At 40.7% G+C, this 25,845-nt stretch overlaps 1 protein-coding gene across 10 annotated transcripts in view; it reads right to left on the bottom strand.

The window, feature by feature from the left end:
• The window catches only part of Cage1 (cancer antigen 1), a 51,718-nt gene that overhangs the window by 15,781 nt on the left and 10,092 nt on the right, over positions 1-25,845 (bottom strand). For 7 of the 10 annotated variants that reach the window (XM_090356435.1, XM_090356430.1, XM_090356432.1 and 4 more), the window contains 5 exons: positions 24,990-25,510; positions 20,904-21,947; positions 10,151-10,261; positions 6,316-6,396; positions 5,816-5,923 (listed from right to left, as the gene is read on the bottom strand). In XM_090356435.1, coding sequence (XP_090212561.1) covers positions 5,816-5,923; positions 6,316-6,396; positions 10,151-10,261; positions 20,904-21,947; positions 24,990-25,510 — 1,865 coding nt within the window. Of the gene's footprint in view, positions 1-2,603; positions 2,822-5,815; positions 5,924-6,315; positions 6,397-10,150; positions 10,262-20,903; positions 21,948-24,989; positions 25,511-25,845 lie in introns of those variants that run through there. The other 3 variants (XM_090356438.1, XM_090356437.1, XM_090356433.1) reach the window with 3 other exon arrangements.

Raw genomic sequence — 25,845 nt, forward strand, 5'->3', positions numbered from 1 at the left:
AAAAAAAAGCAGCAGGAAAATCTGTTTTTCTTTGTTAACTTCATGGCATGTTTTGAATGAATGACTTTCAAGATCAGAGTAGTAACAAGTTTACAGACTGGAGTTTTTAAAATTTTCTAACTTCAGATGAAACAATAGCAAAAGATTTCTTATAAGAAAATACAAATTTTAGAGACAAAGAAATAGTTCTACAAAAGCAAGTTTAGGTTACAATAAAAAGGAATAAAAGATTTTATATATGTTACAGATTGTAAAGTTTACTTTAAGGGTATAAATGACATCCAAAAATAGCATATATTTAAAATGTGCAGTCTGGTCAGGGTTTGTTTGTTTCTGTTTTGTTCTAGAATCACCCTGTATCAAACTCCTGGTCCTCCTGCCTCAACTTCATAAGAGCTAGGATTCCAGACTACGATATGATAAGTTTTGGCATATGTAACCATCACCACAATCAAACTATGAACACTGGCAGCATTCCCACCTTTACCACCTAAGTTTTCCTCTTGCTTAGGCAAGATCTCTCCTTGCCTGTCCCCAGTCTGTCCCTGACTTTCACACCACCAGCCTCAGGCAACCATTGACCTGCTTGCTGTCACTGTAGATTACTTTGTATTTTCAATACTTGTTTTTGTTTTTATTTTTTTTTTGGCCAGTCCTGGTGTGAGCTGTTCTTGGACTTTCTCAAGGCTAGAGCTCTACCACTTGAGCCTCAGCACCACTTCCAGCTTTTTTTCTCTGTATGTGGTACCAAGGAATCGAACCTGGGTCTTTGTGCATGCTAGGCAAGCACTCTACCACTAGACTAAACTCCTGGCCCCTCAATAATTTTTTTATAATAAAATCAAATAGCATTCATACATTCTATTTCTTTTCAGTGCACACTTATTTTACAACTCATTGTATTTGGCAGTTCTTTGCTTTTTCATTACTAAGTAGTACTAAGTGGTACTTCATTGTGTGGATATAATAAACTTTAAAAAGTTCATCCAACCATAGTTGGACATTTGGATTGCTTTCAGTCATGGACTATTATGTATATGTGAACCTTCATGTATACATCTCTGTATGAACAGAGATTTCTCTTGGATAAATATCTAGAAGTATAATGATAAGGGTATATGTTTACTATTTTAAGAAAATGTCAAAATTTTTTCAAAGTGGTTGCACCATTTTACATCATACCTGCAATATATGAGAGTTGTAATTGCTTCTCATTCTCTCAGTGCTTGGTATGGTCAGTCTTTAATTTTAGGCATGTGATGTTTTCACTAATTTGTACTTAATGATGTTGGGGATCCTTTTAGATGATAGCTGCCATCCATGCAATGTGGGTTTTTTTTTTGCCAGTCTTGGGGCTTGAGCTCAGGGTCTGGGCACTATCCTAAGTAGGACACTTTTTCTGCTCAAGGCTAGAGCCCTGCCACTTGAGCCATAGGGCCACTTCTTTTTCTGTGTATATGGTAGCCAGGAATTGAACTCAGGTCTTCATACATTCTAGGTGAGCACTCTACCACTAGGCCAAACTCCTGGCAATGTAATGTGTGTTCTTCATAATGTGTCTATTCAAATCTTTGTCTCTCTTTTCTCTTTCTCTGCCTTCCTCCTCTTCCATTCCTCCCTCCCTCCCTCCCTTCCTTTCTCTGTCTCTGTCTCTCTGTATCTGTCTCTGTCTGTCTGTCTGTCTGTCTGTCTGTCTGTCTCTCTGCCTCTCTTTTTGCTCCCCTACCCCCCTCCTTTCCTTCCAGTACTGGCATTTGAACTCAAGGTGTTGAGGTTACAAGCTTACTCACAGCTAGTGTTCTACTACTTGAGTCGCACCTATAGTCTGGTATTTTGTTGATTCATGGAGACAGAGTCTCATGTACTTTTCAGGATTTAAACTGAGAGACTCCTGACCCCCAACCTTCAAGCCCATTTGACCTAGTGGTAGAGTGCTTGTCTAGCATGCATGAAGACCCAGGTTCGATTCCTCTGTACCACATACATAGAAAAAGCCAGAAGTGGTGGTATGGTTCAAGTGATACAGCTCTAGTCTTGAGAGAGACCAAGGACAGTGTTCAGGCCCCGAGCTCAAGCCCAGGACTGGCAAAAAAATTTCTCTCTTTCTCTCCCTCTCCCTCTCTCTCTGTCTGTCTCTCTGTCTCTCTCTGTCTCTCTGTCTCTCTGTCTCTCTCTGTCTCTCTCTCTCTCTGTCTCTCTGTCTGTCTCTCTCTGTCAATTGTGGGGCTTGAACTCTGGGCCTGCAAGTTGTCCCTGAGCTCTTCAGCTCAAGGCTAGCACTACCACTGAGCCACAGCACCACTTCCAATTTTCTGGTGGTTAATTGGAGATAAAAGAATCTCAGAGTTTTTTGTGTCTGCATTGGCTTTGAACCCCAATCCTCAGATTTCAGCCTCAAGTAGCTAGGATTACAGGAGTGAGCTACTGGGTGCCCAGCTAGAGTTCTCTAAAGATATATTCTACACACAAGTTCATTATCAGATCTGTGATTTGCAAAAATTTTCTTCTAGTTTGTGACTTGTCTTTTCATTAAAAGCTCATTTTAAAACTTAAAAAAGTTCAAGACAAAAATTTGTAAGATAGAGGCTATAAAAACATTCACATGAAAGTGTGCCAAAGAGTACTTTATTAGAATTAAAGTAATATTTGTGCAAGAATTGATAGGGGAGGACAGTGGCAACATTTTTCTTTTGCAATGGAAGATAGTACTAGATAACCTTGAACATGGTTATGTGGTTATGTGATTTCTCTTCTGAAGATGGTGTCTTTTCCTTGATGTCTCATCAGGGATGGATGCTAGGGAAAGGGAAACCATCAAGGCCTCCACAAACAGAAAACAGCATTGAATAAAGGAAGAGAAACTGTGGGTTAGTAGAGTGAACTGATATGCATTTGATCTTACAGCAGGAGATAGCACTGTGAGTCAATACACAGGAAGTCAGGTGAGAGGCAGCACTCACTCGTTCACTTGGTCCTCGATCTCAGATTTCATAGACACTGTTTGCCAGCTCAGTGCAGTGAAACTTATGCTCCTATTTACTATCTCTTTCTTGAGGCATTTGTGTGTGTGTGTGTGTGTGTGTGTGTGTGTGTGTGTGTGTGTGTAGTGGGACTTGAACTCTGTCCTGAGCTCTTCAGCTCAAGGCTACAGCCCTACCCCTTGAGCCACATGCCACTTCTAGTTTTCTAGTGGTTAACTGGAGATAAGAGTCTCATAGACTTTAGTGCTGGGGCTGGCTTTGAACCATGATTCTCAGATCTCAGCCTTCTGAGTAGCTAGGATAACAGGGATGAGCCACCACGCCCAGCTTTCTTGAGGCATTTTGTCTAGATTTCCACACAGCACCTGTATGGACCTTGCTCTTGAATTTGGCAACTAAGTATCACAGCTCTGAGGAAGAATCTTTTTCTGTCCTTCCTCCACTAACTCATTCCCCATAGCTCAGTGAAGGAAGAAGAGGAGCTAAGCGTAGTGGCTCACACCTGTAATCCTAGCTGGTCAGGAGGCTGAGATCTGAGGATCAAGGTTCAAAGCCAGCTGGGGCATAAAAGGCCTTGAGACTCTTATCTTCAGTTAACCATTAGAAAACGGGAAGTGGGGCTTGGCTCAAGGGTAGGATGGTAGCCTTGAGCTGAAGAGCCCAGGGACAATGCCCAGTCCCAGGGGTATGGTGGTGGTAGCCTTTAGCTGAAGAGCTCAGGGACAGCTGAGGTCGAGTTCAAGCCTCATGACCCACCCGAAAAAAGGGAAAAAAAGGAAGAAGAGGAATCAGATGTGGGGACAAATTAAAATGACTAAAGCAGAGGAATCTTTAGATTCTAGACCCAGAATATGTACTCTGTAAATCTCAATACTTTGTATTGATCTGGAATCTACCCATAGTGGATAGTATTTATTCTATGATAATTCTTAATTTTTGAAGTGTTCCATATTTGTGGCCTGGTAAAAGATGTGTTGGGTTTTTTGCATACTTACACTAAACTTTTTTTTTTTTTTTTTTTTTTTTTTTGCCAGTCCCTCGGCATGAACTCTGGGCCTAGGCGCTGTCCTTGAGCTCTTTCTAAGCTTTTTTGTCAGTCATGGGGTTTGAACTCAGAGCAGGCCCTCTCCCTGAGCTCTTCAGCTGAAGGCTAGTGCTTTACCACTTTGAGCCAGAGCACCACTGTAATGTTTTTTCTTTTTCTTTTTCTTATTTATTTATTTATTTTTATTTTTTTGCCAGTCCTGCCTGGGCACTGTTCTTGGGCTTTCTCAAGGCTACTGCTCTTTCACTTGAGCCACAGCACCAGTTCCCTTTGCTAAATCTTAACACGTTAAAAAAAGAAGAAGAAAGAAAGAAAAGAAAATATAAAGCGTGCGTAAATGAGAGGCAAAGTGCCAACGGCTCACACCTGTAATTCTACTCAGGTATGAGATCTGAGGATCAGATTTCAAACCCAGCCTGGGTAGGAAAGTCCCTGAGACTCTTACCTCCATTCAACCAACACAAAGCAAGAAGTGCAGTGTGTTTGAAGTGTTAGAGAGCCAGCTTTGAGCAAAAAAGCCGAACAAGAGCTCAGAGCCTTGGACCCAAACCCACACGCAAGATCGATCTCTCTCTCTCTCTCTCTCTCTCTCTCTCTCTCTCTCTCTCTCTCTCTCTCTCTCTCTCTCCCTTTCTCTCTTCTCTCTCTCCCTCCCTCCTTCCCTCCCTCCCTCTCGCTCACACACACACACACACACAAACAACAACAAAAACCTGTTAAATGAGAACTATTAAGAGACACGGGAACATGTAGAATAGAAGAACAAAGGAAGAATAATGGTTTAGATATCTGCTATCTCATATATTTATCTCTCTCCAGGCCACACTATGCCACTTTTCTGTCTTCCTGGAGTACTGTAAACAAACCTTATCATATTAATTCACTCATAAGTATTTTTCAATATACACCTACTAGAATGAACTGTAATAATTATTTTTTCTTTCAAGTACTAGAGATTGAACCCAGGGCCTTATATTTACTGTGTCTGGCTTTACTCCAATTTCAGCCCAATAACTTTTATTTTTCTTGTAGTACTGAAATTTGAACTCAGAGCCTTAGGCTTGCTCGGCACTGTCTCTTAGCTTTTTCTCTCAAGGCTGGTGCTCTAGCACTTGGAGATGAGCATCTTATAGAGTTTACTGCCCACACTAAATTTGAATTGTGATCCTCAGGTCTCAGCCTCCTAAGCAGCTAGGATTACAGGTGTGAGCCACCGATACCCTGCTAGTTTTTGCATTTTTTTAACTTCTTTTTTTTTTGCCAGTCCTGGGGCTTGAACTAAGGGTCCGAGTACTGTCCTGGGACTTTCTCAAGGCTAGAGCTCTACCACTTAAGCCATAACACCATTTCTGGCTTTTTCTATGTATATGATACCGAGGAATTGAATCCAGCTCTTCATGTATGCTAGGCAAGCACTCTTACCGCTACACCAAACTCCCAGCCAGTTTTTGCCTTTTGAGAGACACAGTAGTCTAAATGGAAAGCAGGATAGACAAGATTTAAAATTTCAAATTATGAGAAGTAGAGCTATGGCTCAAGTGGTAGAATGACAGTCCTGAGTAAAATTGCTGAGAGACAGTATCCAGGCCCTGAGTTCAAGTCCCAGTACTGGCATACACACAAGAAAAATTTCAAAACTGTACTTCTGTTAGTAAATAGTCGTGCTACAACACCACCGTGTGGCTATGTTAACAAGCACATTTCCTGAAGTTTGATGATATATTAAACTTGCTAATATAATGGTGTTGGGTATAAATATGATAGCAGGGCTTGAAAAGGTCTTTCTTACCAAGAAGTCAAGCTCCTCATTTAGATTGTGGTACTTATCCAGTTTGGCTGCCAATAAGAAAGATGTATCTCTAGAATCATTAGTTTCATTTGGATCAAAGTCCCCGCCCTAAGATAAAAAAAAGTTTGTGTTTTTTTTTAGTACCTGTAACATTTGACAATAGATACTTTATTTTTATTTTATTTTATTTTTTGCCAGTCTTGGGGCTTGAATTCAGGGCCTGAACACTCTCCCTGTGCTTCTTTATGCTTAAGGCTAGCACTCTACCACTTTAGCCCACAGTACTTCTGGCTTTTTCTGTTTATGTGGTACTGAGAAATCAAACCCAGGGCTTCATGCATAGGAGGCAAACACTCTACTGCTAAGCCACATTCCCAGCCTGATACTTATTGATTTAAACATTCAAGAGATTATCTGAGTTAGAAGTTCAACAAATTTACCAAATATATGAACTTATATTTTACTACGTTGAAGACAATGCATATAAATGTTAAACTCACCTCAGTCATGTAATCTTGAGATGCTTTCTCTCTAGCAATTAATTCTCGAAGCATGGAGATTTTGTCTTTATGTTTCAGTAGCTAACAAAACAAAATAATTTTATTTATTTAATTATTATTATTATTATTATTATTATTATTATTATTTTGCCAGTCCTGGGGCTTGAACTCAGGGCCTGAACACGGCATTGGGTACTTTTTTGCTCACGGATAGTGCCCTGCCACTTGAGCCACAGCACCACCTCTGGCTTTTCCTGTGTATGTGGTACCCAGGAATTGAACCCAGGGCTTCATGCATACTAGTCTAGCACTCTACCAGTAGGCTATGCTCCCAGCCCTGAAACAAAAGAATTTTAAATTCCAGAGGAGAGGAAATAAAATTACTTTGTATAAGATGTATGATAGAACCATCAAACTACACACACAATACAATCTCTGGTCTGTAAAAGATGGTGTTTCACAGGCTTATCTGCAGGTCTAGGCTGTCTCCCCAGCCTAAAACTCAATTTTAAGGAAGCTAAGAAAATCAGGTTGTGGCTATAATACCTCTTTTTTTGCCAGGCCCAGGGCTTGAACTCAGTGCCTGGCCACTGTCCTTGAGCTTTCTCAAGGTTAGTATGCTACCATTTGAGCCACAATACCACTTAAGGCTTTTTCTGTATAGGTGGTACTGAGGAATCAAACCCAGGACTTCATGCATGCTAGGCAAGCACTCTACCACTAGGCCATGCTCCTGGCTCTACAATAACTTTTTATTCATTCCTTTCATACTAAAAATAAGTTTGTGTGTGTGTGTGTGTATGTGTGTGTGTGTGTGTGTGTGCTGTTCCCAGAGCTCTGAACTCTGAGCTTTATGCTCTTGTCTCCCCCCTCCCTCAACTCTTGGCATTCTACCACTAGAGCCTTATCTCCAATCTGACATTTTTCTTTCTAGGCTGGCTTTCAACCATAATCCTTAGATTTTACACTCCTGTGTAGCTAAGATTGCAGATGTGAGTCAACAGCACCCAGAAAAACTGTCTAACTCATCTACCTCAAGAGTGAGATTGATATGATATAGAGCTGATAGATATATAGATATATCTAGATAGACAGATATAGATTTTTTTTAACATCTTGGCTTGATTTTAGAGGCCTCTCATTCACTGGGCTTCATTGCTCATGGCTAGTATTCTACTTTTTGAACTGTACTGTCAACCTGAAAAATAAATCTTAATGGGCCTGGAGTTTGCCTAGTGATAGATGCTGGCCTAGAATGAATGAAGACCAGGGTTCAATCCTTTGGTACTACATCTATAGAAAAGCTGGAAGTGATGTTGTGGCTCAAGTGGTAGAGCACTCACTAGTCATGAGAATGCCCAAGGACAGTGTTCAGGCCCTGAGTTTAAGCCCAGGACTGACAAAAAAAAAAAAATCTTAAAGTATTTAAGCACTCCAAATGCCAATAAGAGTGTGTTACACACAAAAAATTACTGTAAAATAGTTCCAATATATATTTTAATATAGAAAAATTCAGTAAGCCCCACTTAGCTTCTGAAATTAATAACTATTGCTTCTCTCCTCTGGCTGTACAATATGCCTTTGAGCCGGTTATTCTCCTCCTTGTCTTGAAGTCACAAGATGGGGATCCCTCTGGCGTAACAAAAGGAAGACAAGGCTGGGATGTCTAATCCACAGGAAGCTGCTGTACCACTGTTGCCTTCACACAGGTTAATTTGGAAGAAAACTTCTACTTAGAAGTCATCAGCAACAACCACAAAGACATCTAACTAGATCTGCCATCCCTGGGGAGGCTTAAGTCCAACATCTGTGGCTCACATTATAGGAAAGGCAAGGGCTACAGAATTTAACCTTAATCTGAATTAACTGTATTCTGGTAAGCTTCCTATACATAAAAATAATAAAAATTGTCATTCAAAATGATTTGCAGCTAGATGCAGGTAGCTCTTATCTGTAATCCTAGCTTCTCAGGAAGCTGAGATATAAGGATGGAGGTTAAAAGTCAGCAGGGGAAGGAAAATCCATGAGACTCATCTCCAATTAAATACCAAAAAGCCAGAATGGAGTTGTGGCTCAAGTGGTAGAACAACAGCCTTGAGCTAGAAACCCGAGGGACCATGCTCAGGACTTGAGTCTAAGCCCCCAAACCAGCATAAAACAAAACAAGAATACAATTCAAGGTTAATTGTCAATCATCTCATTAATATTTCCCATTTTCTCCATACTCCTTATATCATGTAATCTGTCAGTATTTCAGTAACAGAAATTAACCCAAACAATATAAAAATCTGAAAACTGCATTTTTGTAACATCCTCATTTGGACTTATATTTGAGGGGCATATTTCTTGGTCCTTCCCCCTAAGGTTAACTAGAACACCAAATTTCCCCAGATATCTGTAACATGTTTTCTATTCACAGCAGATTATTATTATTATTATTGCCATGGGACTTGACAATGCGGCATTGTCAGTTCAAAGCTACCGCCTACCCCTTGAGCCACCGTGCCACTTTCGGTTTCTGTTGGTTAATTGGAAATAAGAGTCTCAAGGACTTTTTAGTGCCAGGCCTGGCTTTGAACTGCAATTCTAAGATCTTAGCCTTCTAAGTAGCTAGGATTACGGGTGTGAGCCACCATGCCCAGCAAGTTCACCATTACTTAGGACCCAAGAGTCTAGATTTCAATGTTTTATTCCTTTAGCCCTATTAAATTGTCATTTCTGCATTCCTCTCAGATAAAAACATAGCAAAAGTTAACATACTTTCTTAATTTTGTTTCTCAATCTCTCTATTACCACATCAAAAAGATTGAAGAAATTTCCTGTCAACTTGAGAAATGTCTAGGCCATGTGTAAAGCACACTTCTAGAGGTGTCTGTGAGAAGTAGTGAAATGTAGGAGCTGGGCACAGTGGCTCATGCCTGTAATCCTAGCTATTCAGGAGACTGAGATCTGAGGATCAAGGTTCAAAGCCAGCCTGGGCACTAAAGAACCTGAGACTCTTAACTCCAATTAATCACTAGAAAAGTGAGGCTGTGGCTCAGGGGTAGAGCAATAGCCTTGAGCTGAATAGCTCAGGGACAGCACCCAGGCCCAGAGTTCAAGCCCCATGACCCACAAGAAAAAAGAGACAGGGAGAGAGAGACAGAGGCAGTGACAGAGAGACAGAGAGAAATGTAGGAGGTGAGCCTAGTTTGAGAGTAAAGGTCATGAGGGTGTGTCCTGGTAAGGGGAGGAGGCTTTATCTTGCCTGGACCCATTCTGTATTTCACTTCTCCACTTCAGCAGTCATGGGGTAAATAACATGTTATACCATATGCTCCAGCAACTGTGTTCTGCCTCATGATAAGCCCCACAACAGAGAGCCAAGTGACTCAGCCCTCCAAAATTGTGAACTAAAATAATTATTTCCCTTAAGATGTTTATGTCAGATATTTGGCCACAGCAACATAAACATGACCAATACATCCAGGAATGGATGTTCTTGCACTTCTTCCCACCTGAGAAATAAAATCTCTCTTCCCCCAAATTTCCCATCATGCTCATAACAAAGTTTTAAAGCACTACAGCGATATTAAACCCTGTTGCTGGGTGCTGGTATCAAACACATATGATCCTAGCAACTCAGGAGGCTGAGATCTGAGGATCAAGATTCAAGGCCAGGGCAAAAAAAAAGTCCATGTGACTCTTATCTCCAATTAACAAGTAAAAAGCTAGAAGTAGAGGAATGTCTCAAGTGATATAGTGCCAGCCTTGATCAAAAAAGCCAACTGAGTGCTGGAGGCCTGGGTTCATACAAAAAAAAAAAAGCAAAAAATTTAAGAATAAGATATAGTACCTGTTTGTCTAACTCTTTCTTCCTGTGCTGGAAGCTCTTCAGTTTTTGCAGCATTAGGTCACTAACTTTCTCACTCTCTTTGAAATGCTCAGCATCAGGATTGCTGATGTCCTAAGGGTAATAGTTGAAGAAAAGAGAGTAAAATTTTTTTCTGGGACATTAAAAGGAGGGAAGAGAAAAGGCAAATCAAATCTCCCTTCTGAAGTAAGTGGCCAGACAAAAGGAGATAAAATCATACTTCATTTTTCTCATACTCTTCACAAGACATACCACAGAGAGAATAGAAAGATTTCATATTGATTCACACTTGTACATAAGTTGTTATTGGAACGAATTAGTTTAGTTGTATACAAACCCTTGAACTATTTTTACAAATCCAAATTTTAGACAACTTGCCCTACATGATGCCAGAATAACTCAACACCCTGTACAATATGGCAACTCTAGATATTTTAAGGGTCTTCAGAATGAAAATAGTTGCAGTAACATAATTTAGAAGTCTAACATACAAGGATTTATATTTGAGTTCTGTCACTTAACCGTATGTGAAATCTCAGACAAGAAACTCAATTACTCATTCCCAGGCCTGGTTTTCTCAGTTAAAAAAAAATTTGATCAAGGAAGTGAAAAAGTGGCTCAAAATGGAGCAGTAGCTTTGAAGAGCTCAGGGACAGCATCAAAGCTCGGAGTTCAAGCCCCACTACCAGGAAAAAAAAAATAGACTGGAAGCTTGGCCTAGTTGTAGAGTACTTGCCTAGCTTGCATGAAGACCCCAGTTTGATTCTTCAGTACTACAAACATAGAAAAAGCCAGAAGTTGTGCTGTGGCTCAAATGGTAGAGCTCTAGCATTGAGAAAACCCAAGGACTGTTGACCCTGAGTTCAAGTCCTGGGATTGGCAAAAAAAAAATTAAAGCCAGTATGAGAAAACAACAAGGTAAAGACAGAATGAGATAATCTTCAAAAGCCTCCAAGGCCTCGGCCTTTCCATGTGGTAAGCAAATAGTACAAGACCATTATGAGCTTACTTCTGCATGAGATACTAGATCTACAGCCCTCCCAAATGCCTACCTCTAGTGGGTGTGGGAGACACAGAACAGACAAGCAGATCACCTTTGTTTGGAATTTAATGTGTTATCACCTGACAATGCACTACCAGTAAGAAGTCTAGTAGAAAAACCCTGATCAGCAAGTAATGGAGAAACCTAAGCAAGCAAATGTTGGAAAGAGTGGGGCTAACAAAGAATCTATGTGCTATATTCTTTCAAATATTTTTTTAATTGTCACTCCTAGGGCTTAAACTCTCTGAGCCTGGGTGGTGTCTCTGAGCTTTTCAGCTCAAGGCTAATGCTCTACCATTTGAGCCACAGTGCCACTTCTGGTTTTCTGGTGATTAAGTGGAGTCTCAAGGACTTTTGTGCCTGGGCTGGCTTTGAACCAGCATCCTCAGATCTCAGCCTCCTGAGTAGCTAGGATTACAGGCCACAGGCACCTGTCTTACTTTCAAATCTTTAAAAAGAAAGTTCTGCCAGGTGTGGTGGCTCACACCTATACTCCCAGCTCCTCAGGATTATGCAGACTGTGGGCGACCACTTGGTGATCTGTGTATGAACTGCTTAGCCTGGTTTCTGGAACCCAACAAACAATAGTGTTGGATAACTTTGATCTAAAACAACACAGACGTGGACGTGGTCTTGGATCAGAAATATGGCAAATCTGTGCCACCAAATTTCAGCTCACTTGCAAATATGATAAAGGGAATGTACAATTACACAAGGGAAGAGAAAGGGTTTGTGAGAAATCCTGTCAAGCACATATATTCCCTTTCACATATCTTCTTGTTAAATGTTAAATAAAGTGCTTTTCCAGGCCTGCACAATGTTATTATCAGTATTTAAATGTGCAAAGTGAGAATGAGAGTCAATTATTTGCCAAAACACACAGTCAGGAAATGGCCAGGGCAGGATTTGAACTCAACTCCTCTAATACCATATTTTTCTTTCATTTTCCTTTTTTTTCTTTGCCTCTTCCCTTTTTTTTAACATCCCCCCTTTCTTTTTACTGTTCTGTTTGTTAGTTTGTTTTTTAAGATAGGATCTCAATATGTATTCCAGGCTGGCATGATCTTTTCCTGCCTCCCTAATGCTGAGATTACAGGTGTATACTCTCATGCTCACTCAACTTCAATATTCATTTTCATTCTATGAAGATACACTGCTCCTTTATCCCAATGCTATTGTTTTTATTTTTTATTTTTTGGCCAGGCCTGGGGCTTGAACTCAGGGCCTGGGTACTGTCCTTGAGTTTTCTCAAGGCTAGTGCTCTACCACTTGAGCCACAGCACCACTTCCAGCTTTTTCTGTGTATGTGATACCAATGAATCAAACCCAGGGTTTTTTTACATGCTAGGCAAGCACTCTACCACTAGGCCACCCTCTTTGCACACTGTTATTGTTTTTAGATTAGGTAAACAACTCACTAATATGAATAACCCAGTCAGACATAGCAGCATAGTGACACATGCCTGTAATTCCTGCTAATCTGAAGTTCAAGGCCAATCAGAGCAAAAGTAGTAAAACCCTATCTTAAAAAAAAAAAGACAAAATGTAAAATGTCTGAAAGTATAGTTCAAGTGGTAGAGCACATGTCTGGCATGCGCAATGTTCTGGATTCAGTCTCTACTAGTACAAAATGTGTATGTGGGAATTAGTTGTTGAAGGAAAACTATAAGAAGAAGCAGTAGTGAAAAAGGAAAGATAGATTGGTTGAAGTCTGCACTCTATAGCTGCTTTAGCTTTAGTACCGCAGTACCACTACACACACACACACACACACACACACACACTACAAAATCAGATACTTTAAAATCACCTGACATGTAAGAAGTCCTACCACTAGGGACAGAAGATTGTGAATTTTGGAGGTCTGCAACTGCAAGGTCTCCCTTGCATCTGAGTGATTCAGGCTGTTTTCTTCACAATGCAAGCACAAATTGGAAGGCATCTTCTTTGTATCCTACATATATAAGATAAAGAACCTGAATTAACTTTTAAGTAAAATCCCAAATGAATTGACACTTAAAAACTTTGAGTAGTGTCCCCTCCCCTTTTTGGGGGGCAATTTTTTTTTTTTTTTTTGCCAGTCCTGGGCTTGAGCTCAGGGCCTGAGCACTGTCCTTGGACTTTCTCAAGGCTAGAGCTCTACCACTTGAGCCTCAGCACCACTTTCGGCTTTTTTCTATGTATGTGGTACTGAGGAATCAAACCCGGGTCTTCATGCATGCTAGGCAAGCACTTTAACCACTAGGCCAAACTCCCGGCCCTTGGGGGGCAATTTTATACTCTTCAAAATCACTAAAAAAAAATTACTAGCCAGGTATGGTGGCTCTGCCTGTAATCCTAGCTACTCAAGAGGCTGAGATCTGAGGATCACAGTTCAAAGCCAGCCTAGGCACTTAAGAACCTGAGACTCTTATCTCCAATTAATCATTGAAAAACCCAGAAGTGGCACTGAGGCTCAAAGGGGTAGGGCGGTAGCCTTAAGCTGAAGAGCTCAGGTCAGTGTCCAGGCCCAGTGTCCAAGCCCCATGACTGACAAAAACAAAAACAACAACAACAACAACAATCAAAACTGAACACCCCCAAAACTTTTGATTCATATACATGACAGCTACCAATGTTTTTATTTTTAACCAAATATTTCACTACTGTAATTATTTTATTTATATCTTTGGCAACATTAATAAAGTAGTACATTTTCTTTGAAAGAATGGCAAGGAAAAATAAAAAAAAAAAAAGAATGGCAAGGGCTAGGAATGTGGCTCAGTGATAAGAGTGCTTGCCTAGCATGCATGATGCCCTGGGATCAATTCCTCAGTATCACATAAACAGAAAAAGTCAGAAGTAGTGCTGTGGCTCAAGTGGTAAAGTACTAGCCCCGAGTAAAGGAAGCTTAGAGACAGTGCCCAAGCCCTGAGGTCAAGCCCTGGATTGGCACACACAAAAAAAAGAAAAACAGCAAATGAGACAAATTCACAAAGGTTGATAAAGTAGTAACCTGGATAGATATTTACTATATTTATAAACAAAATAAACATTTTAAGTATATATGCCATCAACACAAAAACAGAGTTCTGGAAGGACAACTCAAAAAGCTAAGAATAGCTGGGTGCTGGTGGCTCATACCTATAATCCTAGCTCCTCAGAAGGCTGAGATCTCAGCATGGTAGTTGAACAAAGCCAGCCTAGGCACAAAAGTCCTTGAGACTCTTATCTCCAATTAACCACCAGAAAACTGAAAGTGGCACTGTGTCTCAAGGAATAGTGTGATAGCCTTGAGTTGAAGAGCTCAGGGACAGTACACCGGCCCAGAGTTCAAGCCCCAAGACTGACAGAAAAAAATCTTTTATTAAAGTGCACTGTTTTGTTTAGTAGAAATAAAGAAGGAAGTATGTATTGTAAGTTTTAAAAAGCTAAAAATAGAGTTATTATATTATCCAGCAGTACCACTCCTAGACATATATCCAAAGGAATGTACATCACCATACAATAGAGGTTGTTCACATACTTGTGCTCATTGCAGCACTATTCAAAATAGTCAAGCTATGGAAACAACCCAGGCCCAATTACTCCTGAGTAGTTAGGATTACAGGCAGGAGCCACACCAGTGCCTGGTATGAATGTTAGTTTTAAAAGATAAACATAGGCCCGGGAGTTTGGCCTAGTGGCCTAGCATGCACAAAGACCCGGGTTCGATTCCTTGATACCACATACATAGAATAAAAAGCCAGAAGTGGTGCTGAGGCTCAAGTGGTAGAGCTCTAGCCTTGAGAAAGTCCAAGGACTGCTCAGGCCCTGGGCTCAAGCCCAAGACTGGCTAATAATAATAATAATAATAATAATAAATAAAAGATAAACATATAAACCCAGAGAAATGCATGAGCTAAATATTTATCAGGTTTGCAACTGTAGAACTATTTAAGGGGATGGGAGGAAGAGAAGAAAAAGAATCTAAATCATTCTGAAATGCATTGTACCTGAAAAAAATAGGAAAATAAAGTCACCGAAATAGGGAATTGGGAACAGGAGAGTCAGTGAGGGGTCAGTCTGCTGAAAATACTATAAATGCATGTGTTAAATACAATAGTAAATAAAAAGCCAGAAGTGGTGCTGTGACTCAACTGGTAGTGTTAGCTTTGAGGAGAAGCCCAAAGACAATGTCCAGGCCCTGAGTTTAAGCCCCAGGACTGACAAAAAAAAATAATGGTAAAACCTCTTTGGGAACATCAAATACTGTGCATATGTGTGCACACGTTCATGTGTAGGAGGGTGTGGGTAGTTGCTGGTGGCAGTGCCCCACAGGGAGTGTGGTTTTCCCAGTTATTCCTCTTCTGCTTCTCAAGTTCCAAATGCTTTATAAATTTCTCTGCTTTTTTGTCCCCAGAGCTTTCCAACTTGTTTAAAGGTTGTGTAAGTCTTCTTATCAACTCCCTTATCATGGCCACAGTGGAAGTCAACAAAGAGCAGAGGCAGCTTTCCTTTCTTCCGATCAAAGTCATGTTTGATTTACTAGGTTTGAAAAGTACCCATCAAGTTTTAAATATTGGCTTGAAACTAGCATTGCCTTTTGAAAAAAGTTGCTGGGAAAGGTGTTCCACTCTGAACCTCATTTGTGGGTAGATTTTTGCCAGGGATTCACCGTGTGAAAGGGAGACAGAGGTGAAGAGTATTGTCCTATGTAACACCATTGAGCTCAGGCCTTGGGGATTTGTGCTACTTCTTCCCATATGGGATGCTGTCACTTTGCTACAGATGTGAATGAAACCAAAGGAGAACATAATACTGGGGACCTAATAAGCATGGGGGGTGAATTGTTTTTATCAAAAATAGACAAAGGCTCCATAATAATAGAATTATCCAGTCGTGGGCTTGAACTCAGGACTTGGACACTGTCTCTGAGTCTCTTTGTGCTCAAGGTTAGCTCTCTACCACTTGAGCCACAGTGCCACTTCCTATCATGATTCTGATCCCAATGATGTTTCTACCATAGGAAACCAATGTCATGTAGGCCATGCTCTGTAAGGTTACTAGACATTTTCTCTTCAAGCATGAATCTGAGGTGATCCTTCACAATTTTGGAATGGATGGTTTTGAATCAGAAGTTACCCTAATAAAGATCAGCTCAATATCCTTATTATCTATTTTTGGGTCTGTTATACTCCTCTGTAGTTCTGGATTTTGTTCTTCCTCACTTTATAAGCATGGTCAATCCATTTCCCTTTCTAAAAAAATTCTGAAAGGATGTGCCCACAAATCACACAAGCCATCACCTGGGGATTAGCTGATTATCCTCTTGACAGGACACCTGGGAGGAGCTTGTGTACTGTTACTGGTCCTGTAATTCAGAATGCTCCTGCTCATTTCTCATCTGGACCAAAAATCCAGGGAAGCTGTTTCTCATAAGTCCTTCCTAGGATCTTCTTCCAGACAGCAGAGATAACCAGCCTTTTTCTCTGTCCTTTCTTTTCCTCCCCAAAGCAGAATTTTGGTCAGAAAAATTTTCAAAGGAGAAAGCTGCTATATAGCTCAGAAATCTGATGAAATTGGATTTCAGGAATAAGAATTGTCCTCCTTGTCGTCATCGTCCTCTTCCTCCTCCTCTTCCTCCTCCTCCTCCTCGTCCTCCTCCTCCTCGTCCTCCTCTTCTTCCTCCTCTTCCTTTTCTTCCTCCCCATCCTCCTCCTCATTCTCCTTCTGTTAAGGGGCTTAATTTGATGCCTGGGGTGCTGTCCCTGAGCTCTTCTGCTCCAGTGCTTTACCACTTTGAGCTACAAGACCACTTCTGGTTCTCTGGTAGCTAATTGGAGATATCAAGTCTCACAGTCTTTCCTGCCCAAGCTGGCTTTGAATCATGATCCTCAGATCTTAGCCTCCTGAGTAGTCAAGATTACAAGTGTGAGATACCAGCACCAGGCAAGTTTTTCTTATTTCAAGCTAAGGATCTCTTGCTGGGCACCAGTGGCTCACACATATAATCCTAGCTACTGACATCTGAGAATTTCAGTTTCAAGACAGCCTTTTAGATAGGTAGACAAAATAAGCAGTAAAAAGGCAGTGCTGTAGCTCACACCTGTAATTCTACCTACTCAGGAGGGACTGAGATCTGGGGATCACAATTTGAAGCCAGCCTGGGCAGGAAATTCTGTGACTCTTATCTCTACTAAATTATAAAAAAAAATTAAAAATGCCAGATGTGGAGCTGTGGCTCAACTGGTAGAGCACAAAATGTCACCAACAGCGCCCAGAGTTCAAGTCCCTGGTCCAGCCCCCCCTCCCCCCCAAAAAAAAGGTAAAAAAACTGGAAGTGGAAGTGTGGCTCAAGTGGCAGAGGGTCAGCTGTGAGTGAAAGAAAGAAACAAAACAAGCACAATGCTTTGAGTTCAGGCCTAGTAAGACATCTTCCCCTGTACCTCCCCCCCCTGAAAAAAGGAGCCCTTTTTGGTTTTGAGAAGTTGGTTGGTCTTATTTGGTTGGTCTTGAGTTTGTATTTTAGAGAAAAGTAGGTACATAGACCATGCTTCTCAGAGAGAGAGAGAACAAAAGGCAATAATGTCTCCTTTAAAAAAAATACTGTGTTTGGGGGCCGGGAGTTTGGCCTAGTGGTTGAGTGCTTGCCTAGCAAGCACAAAGACTGGGGTTCAATTCCTTGGTACCACATACATAGAAAAAAGTGGCGCTGTGGCTCAACTGGTAGAGCTTTATCCTTAGGAAAGTTCAAGGACAGTGCTCAGGCCCTGAACTCAAACCCAGGACTAGCAAAAAATACTGTGGCTGGGAAAGTGGCTTAGTGGTAGAGTGCTCACCTAGCACACCTGACGCCCTGGGTTAGATTCCTTAGTACCACATAAATAGAAAAAAACAAAACAAAACAACAATAACAACAACAAAAACAACAGAAGTGGTGCTGTGACTCAAGTGGTAGAGTGCTAGCTTCGAGTTTCAGAAGAAGCTCAGGGATAGTACCCAGGCCCTGAGTTCAAGCCCCAGGACTGGCAAAAAATAATAAAACAATAAAGAAAGTACTTTATCACAAACTCTACTCAGCCCACTTTAAAACTCTATTTTGAGGGCTGGGAATGTGGCTTAGTGGTAAAGTCCTCATGTAGCATGCATGAAGCCCTGAATTTGATTCCTCAGTACCACATAAATAGAAAAAACTGGAAGTGCGCTGTGGCTTCAGTGGTACAACAGGTCGTAAGTACTGAGTTCAAGCCCTGGGACTAGCAAAAAAAAAATCTGTTTTGAGGTAAGAGCTTATTTTAAGATAAGTTGCCTGAACTAACCTTGAATTTTCAATCTTCCTATCTCAGCCTCCCAAATAGTTGGGATGGCAGATGTGTGCTACCATACCTAGTGGCAATAATTTTTTGGATTTGTTTTTGTTTTTGCTAGTTGTGGGCTTGAACTCAGAGCCCAGGCACTGTCTTTGAGCTTTTGTGCTCCGGACTACCATTCTACCATTCTACTCAGAGTGTGGGAACTGTCCTCGGGCTTTCACTCTACTATTTTAGCCACAGTACCACTTCTGGATTTCTCTGTGTATGTAGTATCAAGGAATCAAACCCAAGGCTTCAAGCATGCTAGGCAAGCACTCTACCACTAGGCTATACTCCCGGCCCCCGATCTTAGATTTTTTTTTTTTTTTTTTTTTTTGTGGGTCATGGCCCTTGAACTCTGGGCCTGGGCACTGTTATGACCTAGTGATAGAGTGTTTGCCTAGCATGCACGTAGACTCGGGTTTGATTCCTTGGTGCCACATACACAGAAAAAGCCAGAAATGATGCTGTGGGAGTCTCAGGTCCTTTTGTGCCCAGGCTGGCTTTGAATTTCAATCTTCAGATCTCAGCCTCCTGAATAGCTAGGATTACAGGCATGAGCCAACATGTCTGGCTCTTAGAATTTTTTTTTTTTTTTGCCAGTCGTGAGGCTTGAACTCATGGCCTGAGCACTGTCCTTGGATTTTTTTTTCCCCTCAAGGCCGTGCTCTACCACTTGAGCCACAGTACCACTTCCAGCTTTTTTTTTGTATGTGGTACCGAGGAATGGAACCTGGGTCTTCATGCATGCTAGGCAAGCACTCTACCACTAGGCCAAAGTCCTAGCCCTGGCTCTTAGAATTTTTTTCATATATTTTTAAATATAATTAATAGAAGGGTTACATTATATTCACCAGATAGAAGGTGGATTACTTCACATACATTGATACCCTTTCTCATGTCTTGGTCCCCATTTCCCTCCCCCTCTTAGAATTTTTTTTTTTTTTTTGCCAGTCCTGGGCTTGAGCTCAGGGCCTGAGCCCTGTCCTTGGACTTTCTCAAGGCTAGAGCTCTACCACTTGAGCCTCAGCACCACTTCTGGCTTTTTTTTCTATGTATGTGGTACCGAGGAATCGAACCCGGGTCTTCATGCATGCTAGGCAAGCACTTTAACCACTAGGCCAAACTCCCGGCCCCCCCCTCTTAGAATTTTTAAGACATAAAATATTGTTCCATTTTTCCAAAGAATCATTAAATTATAATTATTTACTTGGAAACTTCACACCGATTACCAATCATGCGAGTTCTCTGAGGTTAACTCCAAGGCAATTTATCAGACAGTTTAAATTAAAACAAATGCATTGGGGGCGGGGGGGGGGGAGGAACCTTCTAGCTCAAATTAGCTTTCTTTCTAAGTAGTCAGAGCTAATAATGTTTTCTTATGGTTGGTTAAAATTGGTATAGTCTAAGGCAGACCTGCCAAGGTAATACACAAGTCTGCTCTGGCTTGTGAAATTATTCCTTTCTATATATGTTTCCAGGTTTTTGGTGGAAAACCATTTGAAGTATAGAACTTAAAGAACTGAGCTAGGCCCTGTGGCTCACACCTGGAATCCTAGCTACTCAGGAGGCTGAGATCTGAGGATGCTGGTTCAAAGCCAGCCCAGGCACTAAGGGCCATGTGACTCTTATCTCCAATTAACCACTAGAAAACTGGAAGTGGGGCTGTGGCTCAAGGGGTAAGGCAGTAGCCTTGAGCTGAAGAGCTCAGAGACAACGCTCAGCCCAGAGTCCAAGCTCCAAGACCGACAAAAAAAAAAAAAAAAAGGAGGGGGGAGGAAAGGAAGAGGGGAGGAGGAGGGGAGGAGGGAGAGAAGGAGATACAGAGAGATAGAGACAGACACAGAGAACTTCTGAGAGATGTCTCATAAGATTGGGAGTATGTATTTATGTACTTTGTTGCCACCTCAACAAAAATAATCACAAGGAGTCAAGAATTATTCATTTTTAAGATGAGTATTTGTGAACCAAAAGAAATTTGCCCAAACTAGTGGAGAAACTTTCTATTGATTTCTCTTTTTGTTAGTGGTCCTTTCTACAAATACTGCATTAAGTGGCATTCTATGAGAGATTAATAAGCTGCATGAAGAGCTGAAGGTATGTATGGCTCAAGTGATAAAACACCAGCCATGAGTGTGAAAAGTTGAATGAGAACTGAGTTCAAGGCCCAGTGTCTGCACAAAACTACAGGAAAAAAAGAAGATATATATATATATATATATATATATATATATAGAGAGAGAGAGAGAGAGAGAGAGAGAGAGAGACAGAGAGAGAGAGACAGAGAGAGAGAGAGAGAGAGAGAGAGAGAGAGAGAGAGAGAGAGAGAGAGAGAGAGAGAGAGAGAGAGAGAGGGCGCAAAAGAAATCTGCATCGATACCTTGGTAATATCTGGCTCCATGACATCCTGTAATTGTTCCATTAACTGAGACATCTCAAATTTAGGGACACAATTTTGCTGCCCACATCTTCTAATCTGTTGCTGAAGTTCTGCATTTTCATTTTTCATCACATCAATATGTTGCTGAAGTTTTGCATTCTTAGCCTTTTCGTGTTCACATGTGAATAGCAAATTTTTAACTTGCATGATCAACTTCTCAACTCTTAATTTCAATTTCCGTTTTTCTCTCAGGCTTTCTTTTTCCTGTTTCTGAAATTCCTCTTGTAAAGTCAAGAGCTCATGTTCTCTGGTCTCTTTTTCCCTTTCTAACAAGTCCAAAGCAGAAGTTGTAGCCATCTCCAATTCTCCTTTTAGTTGTTGCAAGCTTTTGATCTCCTCTTCTTTCTCGCACAAGGTTTTATCCATTTGGATACACTGATCTACAGAGAGGTTTTTCTCTTGCATTTCAGCAAGGAAACTTTCCTGTAAATGAAGATAATTGGCCTTGATCTTTTTAAGCTGAAGTTGTAAAGTTTCCTTCTCTTTCTTGGTCTCCTGAAAATGTTTTTGGGTGTCATTGAAAATCTCTTGCAAATTCTGCAATTTCTTGTTAGTATCACTCTTCTCTAGCATTACATTGTATTTGTCTTCAATTAATTCCTCGATATTCTCCTTTAGTTTGCTTATGATATCAACGAACGTCTGCTGTTTGGTAATCTTCATTTGTAATTCTTTCACCTGCTTCTCTAAATGCTCATTTCTATACTGGAGGTCTTGGATCTGCACGAGCTGCTTTCTGTTAGTATGTTTTAATCTTTGTAAGACTTCATTTAAAGCCAAGTCCTCTTCCAGAGACCATAAGTTTTCCATGTCTTGCCCCACGGAAGGTGTCAGGCAGTGTTTCTGAGATGCTACACCATTCATAGGGTTGTCTGCTGGAGACCAAGACCTGGTAGTCCCTATGCTTTCCACACCTGCCACTGCCACTTCCTCCTGGTTACTGACAACCCTGGAATTCTGCATTTCTTTTGAAGAAACTCCAGTCTGTAAATTATAGTAAATAAAATAAATGTGAAAGAGTAGAGAGGGTAGGGGGGCTCAGAGGCCAGATAGAGCTGACCTTAGTTTGGTTTCCTCTGCTACTAAATAATAATGTTACCTACTTCCCATAATAATAACTACTTAACAAAGTATTAGTTGCTAAAAATATGTATAGCTTCTATCAGCACAGCAGAGTATAACCAGTTGGTATACAAAAAACATGTAACGTATTTATTCACAAAAGATGAAGTATGATCCAGGTGCAGTGGCTCATGCCTGTAATCCTAGCTACTCAGGGGGTTGAGATCTGAGGATCACAGTTCAAGGCCACCCTAAGCACGAAAAAAGTCTATGAGACTCATCTCCAATTAATCACCAGAAAACTGGAAGTGGCATGGTGGCTCAAGGGGTAGGGTGGTAGCCTTGAGCTAAAGAGCTCAGGGACAATGCTCAAGCCCAGAGCTCAAGTCCCATGACTGACAAAAAAAAATGATACTATTTTTATAATACCAACTTTTATGATTTTTGATTTCAAATCAAAAGCAGAAAACAAATATCAATTACCCATAGACTACAATGGCTTTTCTGAAAAAAGACTTCTAAAATTTCTTCACTAGATCATTACCTAGCTATACTTCAACTCTATGAACCATAGGATAGCAGACAGCAAGCTTCATGGTTGAATTATGCCCACAATATAGGATTTGGGGGGGGGAGGGTTAGTAAAGGATATTAAATTATGGTATTAATAAGAGTAGTAATAGATTAATTTAGATACTTATCCTCTGCATTTTTAATGATTTTTCATTGCTCTGGGATTAAAGCAATCTTATTGAGGCCTCCTAGACCCCCAAGATGACTGACCTGTGGCACTACTCCATGCTTATCAACTACAATCTTCTTGTTTCCAGAAACCCTGTTTGTTTTTTATTTTGTTATTTTTTTTTAAACACTGGGCTTTTTTCAAGTCCAACTCAGTACCATGATTCCAAATGACACAGAGGATTTTGCAGGTAGTATTCTTCATGCACAAAATGCTCACCCATCCCTAGTTTCCTAATTAATTACTTATACTTTAAAATTCAGCTTAATGACGTCTTTTGGGAAGGCTTCCCAGACTCTTTAACCAGGACAGTATTGACTTCCAGCTTTTTTCTATGCATGTGGGTACCAAGGAATCAAACCCCAGTCTTTGAGCATGGTAGGCAAGCGCTTTACCACTAGGCCAAACTCCTGTCCTTCCCCCCACACTCACTTACTTTATTTATTTATTTTTTGCCCGTCCTGGGTTTGAGCTCAGGGCCTGAGCACTGTCCTTGGACTTTCTCAAGGCTAGAGCTCTACCACTTGAGCCTCAGCACCACTTCCAGCTTTTTTCTATGTATGTGGTACTGAGGAATTGAACCCCGGTCTTCGTGCATGCTAGGCAAGCACTCTACCACTAGGCCAAACTCCTGGCCCACGCTTGTTTTATTTTTAATCAGTACACAACCATAGAGATGCCCAAAGTATTTATTGCTATTGATTGGCTGAAAAAAAATGACCAAATGAAACAGAAAGAGGAAGGTGCAATCTTAAATCATAATAAGCAGAGTTTTTTTTAATGTTATCATGAGAAATCAAGATTGGGTAAATGAACTCTTTCACATTCTGCCATCTACTTCAAAACAAGTGAATAACGAAATGAAACACAAATGAAAACAAATGAAACACAATAGTGATATCTTTTCTTGTCATTCTCAAAAGGTAAAGAAAACTTGAAATATATGTACTTATCCATTCTAATTCTTAGAGCTTTTTCTTAATTTAGAGAGTGCAGAATTTACATTGCTGATCTCTTCAGTGCTTTTAGAATACTATAGGTATGCCTAGAATCAGTAAACCAAGCCAGGTGCCAATGGTTCTTGTCTAATAGTCCTAGCTACTCAGGATCCTGAGATCTGATTGGTTGAAGCCAGCCCACACAGAAAAGTCCATGAGACTCTCATCGCCAATAAACTACTCATAGCCTAATGTGGTGCTGTGGCTCAAGTGGTAGGGCTCTAGTCTTAATCATAAAGAGGCTCAGGAACAGGGCCTAAACCCTGAGTTCAAGCCCTAGGACTGTCAAACAATTCAAAATAAACCAAAAGATAAATACTTTCATTCCATTAGAAAAAAATGATTTTTAACTTGTCCACACAAAATAGTAAAATCTCAAGATTATCAAATAGCTTAATCAACATCTTTCTCCCATCTTCCTCTTCTCATCTTTCCCTCATTACATATACTCAATTTTTGAGAGCTTAGGTTAACAAATATAAGAACATCATATTCAGCACATCATGTATATGCTAGGACACATAAACAGATGACTAATGAGTCCTGATCTGCATAGAACCAACCATTGTTAGAGCTCATGTTAAATATGGACTTGAATTTAAAAAATCTGAATTGACTAATGGTCTCATAATTCATTTTCATCAGGGAGACACAAATTAAATACATGTCTTTTGCTTTTAATTTTTTCCGTGCCATTCTTGGGGCTTAAACTCGGGGCCGAGGGTCTGTCCTAAAGCTAGTGTCGTACTGTTTGAGTCACAGCTCCACTTTTGTTTTTTGGTGGTTAACTGGAGATGAGTCTCAGAGACTCTTCTGCTTGAGCTGACTTTGATCTTCAATACTCAGATCTTGGCCTCCTAAACAGATAGGATTACAAGTGTTTACCACCAGCACCTAGCTATATAAATGTTTTTGTTTGTTTGATTTTTGGTGGTCATGGGGCTGGATCTCGGCCTGGGTGCTGTCCCTGTCCTTGAGTTCTTCAGCTCAAGGCTACTGCCTTACCTTTGAGCCAAGCCCCACTTCCCATTTTCTAGAGATTAATTGGAGATAAGAGTTTCAGGTCCTTTTGTGCCTGGGCTGGCTTTGAACCTTGATCCTCAGATTTCAGCCTCCTGAGTAGTTAGGTTTGCAAGCCTGAGCCACCGCGCCGAAGTACACTTATTTTTAAGATCTCTTTACTCTTTAATATTCTAAGGCTTTACTCATTATCAATAATCTTACCTCTTCTGCTTTATAATGAACTCTCAGATCAAGCAGTTTAAAGCTATTGTCATTATAAAATGCCTTTTCAACATTTCTGGGGATACTTCCTTTATCTAAAAAGCTTTGAGGCTGAGTAGGGTTGACAGCACATTCCTTGACAGTACATTCAGCCTGTACATTTTCTGTGAACTGTAGTGTCTCTTTATTGTAGTTGGTTATAGATGGATTTCCAGGAGCCTTATTGATACAATCATGAGCAGGTTGGTCTTTATTTGTAGACAGGCAAGTTTCCATTGGATTTTCTTCCTCAAGTGAATCTCGATTTATATTGGTCTCCTTTGCATAATGACACCCATGATTTTGCAGTTCTGAGTTCTCTGTATAAGAAAGGCTTTCCATAATGTTCTGAAATGTCGAGTCATCATAAAATGCTTCTATCCAATGATATTTACAAATAGGTTCAAATTGCCTTGAAGAAATGTTGGGGTTAATTGGCTCTATCTTTACCTTCTGTGGGTAATTCTCAATGTTGATATCTCCTTAGGAAAAGAAAGGAGGAAATAAGGCAAGGTTGACCATAAATCTATGTCGCAACTTAAATTTAAGAAATAAACTGGGCTGGAAATGTGGGTTAGTGTAGAGGGCCTGCCTAGCATGCAGGAAGCCCTGGGTTTAATTCCTCAGTACCAATAAACAGAAAAGGCCAGAAGTGATGCTGGGGCTCAAATGGTAGGATGCTAGCCTTGAGCAAAAGAAGCTCAAGGACAGTGCCCAGGCCCTGAGTTCAAGCCCCAGGTCTGGCAAAAAGAAGAAGAAGAAGAAGAAGAAGGAGGAGGAGGAGGAGGAGGAGGAGGAGGAGGAGGAGGAGGAGGAG

The sequence above is a fragment of the Megascapheus bottae genome, chromosome 22, assembly GCF_031878675.1.
Source record: "Megascapheus bottae isolate mThoBot1 chromosome 22, mThoBot2.hap1, whole genome shotgun sequence".
Taxonomy (NCBI): domain Eukaryota; kingdom Metazoa; phylum Chordata; class Mammalia; order Rodentia; family Geomyidae; genus Megascapheus; species Megascapheus bottae.